This window comes from Etheostoma cragini, chromosome 18 (genome assembly GCF_013103735.1).
Source record: "Etheostoma cragini isolate CJK2018 chromosome 18, CSU_Ecrag_1.0, whole genome shotgun sequence".
Classification (NCBI taxonomy): Eukaryota; Metazoa; Chordata; class Actinopteri; order Perciformes; family Percidae; genus Etheostoma; species Etheostoma cragini.
The window spans coordinates 16,410,445-16,418,920 of record NC_048424.1 but is presented as its reverse complement, the minus strand read 5'-3'; the positions used below and the strand labels follow the sequence as shown (position 1 = coordinate 16,418,920).

At 42.8% G+C, this 8,476-nt stretch overlaps 1 protein-coding gene across 5 annotated transcripts in view; it reads right to left on the bottom strand.

Annotated features, from left to right (window-relative positions):
- Window positions 1-8,476, bottom strand: part of epha7 (eph receptor A7) — a 94,023-nt gene that overhangs the window by 67,270 nt on the left and 18,277 nt on the right. For all 5 annotated transcript variants that reach the window (XM_034899970.1, XM_034899965.1, XM_034899966.1 and 2 more), the window contains exon 4: window positions 933-1,088. In XM_034899970.1, coding sequence (XP_034755861.1) covers window positions 933-1,088 — 156 coding nt within the window. The remainder of the gene's footprint in view (window positions 1-932; window positions 1,089-8,476) is intronic.

Here is an 8,476-nt window from a genome sequence, read left to right as displayed (position 1 = left end):
CAGCGCTCAAACACACACACACACACACACACACACAGACACACACACATTACAGATTCTGTCTTGGCCTACTTTGGGTGTTCAGGGAAAAAGCTGCCCTGCTCAGGATGTGAACCAGGCATGCCATTCCATAATTGTTCTTGTTTTTAACAGGAAATGGTACAAAATAAATTACCACAATAGTAAATGTGGATTTCTCTTTATACTATATATAAATAGATATGTTAAAAAAAAAGCATGCCGAGGGTGGTCAGCCGCCAGAAGTCTGCGGTCCTATCCAAGAGTCTTGTGATACATTATCAGTAGAATGAAGCCACACAGATAAGGTGAAGAGATTATGTTAAGGGCTGCTGTTTACCTCCAGTGATAAAAAGCAGAGTGCTAACATTGCCCTGCTGGGGTGGGACACTTCCCGTGCACAGTAGCTGGAAGCAACGGGTAAAAAAAGGAAAGAAGGGAAAAAAAGACATCCAGGAGTTCCTTGAAATAAACTTGTTTGGGAATGGATTTGGAGCTAAAACAGCCCCGCCCTTCAGACTGAATTCCCCCCCCCAGATTGGGTAAATAAGCCATCAATGGCTGTCACATAATGGTTACACTGGCCAGGACAAATGAAGACGCAGGGTGCTGCCTGGGCTGCCCCTGCCGACTGCAATTGCAATCTTTCAGACGGGAAATGGCAAATTGCTCTTCTCGTCATTAGCAAGCAGCTAAGACAGAAAACAGACATGCAAACATAATTATAATGACACGCTGCGAGGCAGAGAGGAACCGCTATGGAACACATCTGGGGCTTTCATGAGACCACTGACGGAACAGGTCCGCCGAGGCTCTGCAATGGGCTTCTTCCCCTCACATGTGTGGCGGTTTAATTTCAGATCCCATCGAGTTATGTGCGCCGTGTTTACCTAGCAACGGCATGGCAGACTTACTTGTGCAGGCCACAGATGGAGGGTCGGAGAGGGCTCGGTAGTAGCCGTCCTCGCAGTCACAGCGCCAGGAGCCCTCGTGGTCGGTCAAGCTGTGCGCCGGGCAGCGAGAGCACTGGAGGTCCTGGGAGGAAGACTTGTAGAAACCTCGACCGCACGCTGCAGAGGGACGACAAAAAAAACAACAGAATAAGGCCAGGACTCTGAATATAGTCAAAATCTGTTCTAAAATAAAGCAACAAGCATGTTGTCTTCTTCAGATCATATTCTTCCGAGGGAATTTTCTTTTTTGCCATCAAGACATTGTTAGATTTGACCTGTTTTTAACACCAAACACCACTCTAACGCTTTTATCCATTCTGCAATTCAACTTTTAAATGAATAAAATCTATTTTTTGATTATTATGTATCTACTTTCTAGGGTCTAGGCCTATATGTAGTCCTGTGTGCTGTATTTATGTATGTTTGTATGTGTGTGTGTTGTCTGTAGCTTCTACCCCTTGTAGAATTAATAAAGTTGTTGAATTGAACAAAGAGGAGAGTACAAAGACACAACCTAAATTATAAACCCTGTTTGCACATACAGTACTATGTGGGGAGCTTATACAATTTAACAGTTGCCCCCACATATCAGCATATTGACATTTGCCTAAATAAGTGGAGTGATCAGTTTTATAATTTGTCATACAGTTTTTTTTGAAAAATAAAAAAAGATGACCTTTTAGTTTTGAGACCCGTTTAAATAATGAATTGACAACGTGATTTTCCCTTTACAATGACTCGGATGACTGATTCGTTATTGTTATGTATTATTACATTACATTACATTAAGTGAAAATATTCAACTCTTAACCAAAAATAAGCTACGATTAAGCTACCTCCCCATTAATCATCATTCAGAGGAAAATGTTCTTTAAAGTTTTTGATAAAGATCCTATAAATTGTGACATGTACTATGCAGTACCTAAGCTGTCAGTAATGTGTTAACACGGCCATGCTGATGTCAAAATATTTCAATGATACCCACCCTACCCTTCACCAGGAAGTCAAGAGATATATCTTTTATTCTCACAGTAGTATGTATCTAGCTCGGCGTAAAGTCTTTCAGTAAGACCTAACTATTATTGGATGCACTCCTAAATCCATTCAGCTGTTATCCTAATGAGTGTATATTGCATCATGCTGTGTATAACTCGCATATCTGCAACTAGTCTTTTCTGATTGAAATGCATCTCAGTGTAAATCCTTTCAGGAAGGCCTCACTGTTAATCAATGCTCTACCTAACTCAAATCAGATTTCATCGGGGGGTCTGATGGTTCTCTACCCCATATACATTCTGTATGTGCAACATATTTGTATAGCGATGGAGTCTAATCGCCAAAGACTTCTTACGTTTCATTGAACTGAACAATAAATCTTATTTGCATATCTGCAAACCTGTCCCTCCTGATTGAAATGACATAAGCCAGGTTCACACAGCAAGAGATTCTCTGATGATCTCAGCAGTCATTAAAAATCCCAGAAATCCCTCCAGGTGATCTGAGAGTCCTCAGTTCAAGCCTAGATTCCCATCATCTAGAGGGCATGACAGAACAAAGCGTTGTGTATTTGACTCAACCTGCACCCCCTCCCCCGCCTGGCAAAATGGCAAAATATGTATCAAACCATTTTGAATGAAGTGTTGTGTTGCTGCAGAGAAATCCCGCCCTACACATCCTATCCTTCAGACTGAAGAAAACATTTTTGTTTGGTACAGATCCTCGCAAAAATCACACTGTAATCATTTTTATTTCTTTCAATGTTAATCAGTTTCAATGAAAATGAGAATAATGATACAAAAACAGTCAGTCCTTTTCAATACCACAGAAAAATGAAAAAGAGAGCACTAGAGGTAGTGTTGCGTGGACGTAGGACAAGACTTAGGGAACAATACTACAGCAACTTTATGGAATAAAATTAAGATTAGGACATTTTAGATTTTTTAAAACCCTGCGGAACCCCCGAAAATGCATCGCAAATCTTTAAAGCTGTCAGTTAAATGCATTATTAACGGCGTTAACGCAAACCCAATTTTACAACACCCTACAAATCAGGGTAGCAGCTGTCGCCTTGGTCCCGCTCCATGTTCTGTGATGCCATGTTCTACTGCTACACTGCAGTGCCCTGCTACGTCCTGCTGTGCCTTGTAATGCCGCACAGCGTCCTGCTATGCCATGAACTACTACAAAGAACTGCTACAGACTACTAATTTTTTCTATTTTTGTTATTGCCACTCTTCATTCTAACCCCAACCGGTCGTCAGACACCGCCTACCATGAGCCTGGGTCTGACCGAGGTTTCTGCCTTAAAGGAAGTTTTTCCTCGCCACTGTCGCACTGTTGCTTGCTCTGGAGGAGACTACTAGAACTGTTGGGTCCTTGTAAATTCTGGATTGTGGTCTATATGTGTATAGTGTCTTGAGATAACTCTTGTTATGAATTGATACTATAAATAAAATTGAATTGAAAGCAAACTTTTTTCCCCCATGCTGTCGCAACAACTAGTAACGTTAAAAAAACTAGTAACGAAAAACTACAACATCCACCGCATCTAGGTAGACGGAAAACAAAACAACAGGCACGCTGCACACACGCCGTTTGGAATAACGAGCCGTCCAAAGAGTAGTGATGTTACGTTTTGAGTGGACGGCAGACGCCGAAATGAATGCCAATATGATTCTGAATGAAAAGTTTACTTTTTAAAAGTTGCCAAACGGTTCCATTAACAAGACCAAAGTGATGTGTGTGATGTTGTGAACTGAGCTACCATCGCAGCATGTCCAGTCTGAAACACAACTTGACGGCCAAGCACACAGGGGATGCCCCCCCCCCATCAGAGTGTTATTTTCACCATTTCATTGATGGACAGTGTTACACTGTGTTAGAGATTATTTGCTCCAAGTGAGAAGGTTAGTGTGAAAATGAACACTACAGTAGGCTATATGCTAATGTTGTTTTAAATTAAAAACATTTGCACAAAGCGATCCGATCCACTGTTCAATGTCAAATCAGAAAAAAATAATGGTACAAAAAGAAATCAAGGGACATTTAGAGTAGATAAAAACTGTGCCATTAATTGTGATTAATTGCGAGTTAAGTATGACATTAATGCGATTAAAATTTTTAATTGTTTGACAGCACTACAAATCTAATGACGAGGCATTTGGCCCGGGCCAAACTGCAGCCTGTCACTCCTGGAGGTAAATAACCAGGCTATTTTTATTCTGATGAATCCTTGGGGCAGTAAAGAGGTCCGACGTGTTTATAACGAGTCTTATCTCTGAGAGGAAACATTGTCCAGTGGAGCGAAGAGATAAGCAGAGGCATCGAGCACAAGCACACGGATCATTTCAACATTTTACCTTTGACCAAATGCGGTAAACACACCTGATTAGAACCATGGGAAAGAAGACTCACGGCTGTCTGTGTGCTGAGCTTTAACAAATAACTACTCAGCCAGACAACATTTTTCTAAATTTACAATTGCAAGGTTTTCCCTGCATTGAGGAATGTTTGCCAGCCCCCAGAGCGCCAAAGGTTTAAGCCAGAGCCAAAGGAAAATCACCAGTGCCAAAATGAAATTAAGAATAAAAATTCAAATCCTCTCTGAATGTGTTTATTTTACCAAACAACCGTTGAACAAGCAGCAGTCAGGCTGTACCAGACGCTCTCGGTGATCTTTTTGCGGTGGTAGTCAGTAGGTTGGCGGTAACAGTAGGGAAGCGAAAAGACGCCAGTTCAAGTCCCCGTACGGACCAAATTATGGAGTGTGGATTGGTAGCTGAAGGGCCCGTTCACCTCCAGTCCACTGCCAAGATGCTCTTAAGCAAGGCACTGTACCCCCACAAAAAGCTCAGGGCACTGGTCCAGCACTGGCTGCCCACTCACTCGGACATCTCTCGACTTAGTGCACAACTAGGTCCTGAGCATGTGTGGGTATTTCAGGCCTATGTGTAGTGAGAGTGTGAATTGTAATTAAATCAATAACAATTCAATTTCAATATTTTAACCACTTTTGTTAATTGGGGTTTCATTTACTCCAGCATAATAGACATTTTTTTTGTGTATCAAATTGTCAGAAATTAGAGTATGCATAGCTTTCTGCCAACACAGACTAATTGCCTTTGTTGAACCAAACCAATCTCCCCCCTCCCCGTTTTGTTGGTCAATGGTGCGATCACTTCACACTGCCTCAAGATAGCAATATGCCAAGGATGCACCTGAACACACCTCCCTGTAAGACTAGCACGCCCAAAAGGCACCTGAACACACCTCCCTGTAAGACCAGCACGAACAGAATCCACCTTAACACACCTCCCTGTAAGACCAGCACGCTCAGAATGCACCTGAACACACCTCCCTGTAAGACTAGCACGCCCAGAAGGCACCTGAGAGAGCAAAGCTGAGGTAAGCCTGGTGAAAACTGCAATCCAGGCCGCATGATGTCTTAAATCTGCAAGAAATCTATACTGCTGTGAATAGCTCTGCATACAAACTATCATATTATACCAAAAAATGCATTTTTCATGAGTCACCAAGGGAAATGAGCAATGGCTGTCATACGAGGTCTCCCCCATTACAGATGTGGATTCTGCTATTTCTTTATTTCCTTTTCCTTGTATTGGCCACCACCTCCTGTGACAGGTCCGGAATGGGAAGGATAGAGGCATTAAGAGGAGACTGGGGCTCAGGGTATCCCTATTTCAGCTACATGAAAGCCCTGTCATTCTCCATTTATCGAGCTGCCACAACCTCGTGAAAAAATAGACCTGAGACACGATTTAATCTCTAATCTTTCTTTACCTTTTCCGAGCCGGTAATTGAAAACAGAGGCGCGAGGAGGCTGCGAGTGAGCGGCGGGTCTCCAATGCTGACCAGGCTAAATCATGTACACCGAGTCCACAAGCGCTGACTCGTCACATTTGGCTGCTTTTTACTGTACGTTCACTTTTGATGAGCGGTAACACTCGACAAAGAGCAAAGAAAAGCCGAATATCTGATACGCCGTGTAAACACTCCCCCCCCATGGACGTGGATAATGACAGTGAAGGGCTTCTCCCGCAGGTTGAAGGGTGTCTCCATCCTGTTTAAGACCATGCTTTTCTCCCACCATGCCGCGCTGTTTAAACACTCTGATAAGGCAGCACGTCTGTTTGCCGTTGGGTTTTCTGAGAGCTCATCCGCTGGGTGGCCCGTGTGCAGAGGGCAGGGGGAGGTGGGAGCCTTGCAGGCCACCTTCACCGGATCCTTTCCTTTCTCCTACTTCTGCTAGAGATAGATACACTCAAGGAAATAAATCTGTAAAATCTGTTCTAGCAGCTCCTTACCTAAACTTTGTCCCAAAATTAAAAACTGAAATGTTATGTGGAGCTACAGTCAAAATACAGAGCATTTTCTGTTCAATTCAATGTTATTGTCATTGACACAATTTGCAGGCACATATGCAACAAAATTTATGTTTTTCATGATCCACAAAGAGTTTAAAAACAATGTGAAATCCTGTCACATCCATACAGGGATAGTAGTAATCTGTTTAAACATGATAAAAGATATGCATTTTTGAACACACTGGTATCGGATCAGTATTCGTTTGGGCCTATACACCAGATCAGGTATCTGAATCAGTATCAGGAGAGAACAAAAGATATCGGAACATCTCTCCAAGACAGACTATTTCTGCCTTTATACCAATTCCAATAGCCAGGCTCGGGGGACCGGCTGGTACCGTGAACCAGTGCTCTTTCCCCAACATTTAAAAGCTGTAAAACACGGATACATCATTCATCACCCGTAAACAGCAAAGCTCTCCACAGTGAGTTTGAACTCCAGCTGGTAAAGGCTTTTGCTAAGAAGACGTTATGTACTGTAGGTCTTTGTACACTGAGCCAGTTTCCTGTATCAAGCTCTGATGGCTGATGTGACAAACAGCAATAATCTCCATTCAATGTTTTAAAAACCACCTCCTGAGAACATTTCAATTAAGTTCTAGAAAACCATTGTGGAGTAAATATTTGCCAAAACCTTACTCTCCACATCAAGAGATGCTTTTTACCAGATTTAGCTACATATATAAAGTTGCACTAGGAGTACTGTTTCTCGCCCCGTAAGACTTCCTGCCATGTCGTCATGTTTTCAGACCTAAGAAATGACTTCCATGTCTTACCGTTATGGTAACAATGAATTTTCCAAACTGCATTAAAAAGCCCTGTTTTTTAAATAAACTGGACTTGCCCTTTAAGTCAAGCTCACCAGCGGAACTTAGTTTATTTTCCATTCTTTTGCCAGCAAAAGCATATGTGATTATCAGTGCGTACGACTGGGTTTGACACCCGGAAATGTTTACAGAAGCAACAAGGCGGCAAATGAGGCCTCAAAAATCCAATGCCTGTATGACACAGTCAACTAAGTGCTTCTGCAGCTCTCCCCACCACTGGCAGAGCACTGAGTGACAAGTACAAACACAGCCGTCCCGGCCCAGCATTCCTGTCCCACAGTGCAGGCTGACTCGCTGCTGGCCACTTTCCCTCCCCAGCACCAGAGGCTGAAGAGACACCCTGAGTCAGAGACACCCAGATAGGATGATAGTGAGTGAGAGGCTCTTTGTCAACTTTCAGCTTAGCAACACTTTCCTTCTGAGTGGAAAATATCTACAAAAGCAATTACAACAAGTTTCATTCTAAACTGACAACGTGATTGACACCTTACTGGCAGAACACTGACTCACAAACATGTTAAAACACTGTAGAAAACCCCGGACTCTTCCCTACTTCACTGGATGTGTAATTACATCTGTGAGGATGTATGTGAGTGACTTGTTGGTAAAAAATAAAAGGCCCCCTTTCCAAGGGCGTAACTTCATTCAACACTGAACTCTCCATGTATTGAGGAAAGCGACAAAATCATTGGAAGAATTGTCGGACTAAAACTCAATAAAAAGAGACAAATTCTGGCAAGACTTTACTTGACTATCTACGTAAGAGTGACATGACACTGTCATAAACACATAACACGGTCATGACACAGTCATGACACATGAACCCTAATACTTACTCTAACTTGTCATGACAAAGCCAAATGACACTTACTAAAAGAAGTGTTATGTGTAACCCCAAAAACTTTGAAAAAGTTGTTAAAAAAAAAAGGTGACAAAAACACCCCCCATCCCTCCATAACTTACGCCTAAGCCTATTTCTGTAAGTCTGGTCCCTTTGCGGCGTAGACAAAGAAAGGCTAATGGTTTGTGCTTGTTGAAACGAGCGCGTTAAATAAGCTCCACGGCAGACACAACACAAGCCGGCTTATTGACAACGCTGAGAAATGAGTCAGTCCTCGGAGAAGAGGGTTGAGGTTAGCCAGATGGGGGGAAAAAGTGCAAGTCCTACATTCCACCCAGCTCCTCGGCAGGCTACAGACCCAGCATCTGTAATTTCTCTTCCAGTGGTCAAGCACTTTCATTCAGTGTTGTGTGGGGGGAGGTTTTTTTTTGTTTTTGGGGGGGGGGGGGGGGG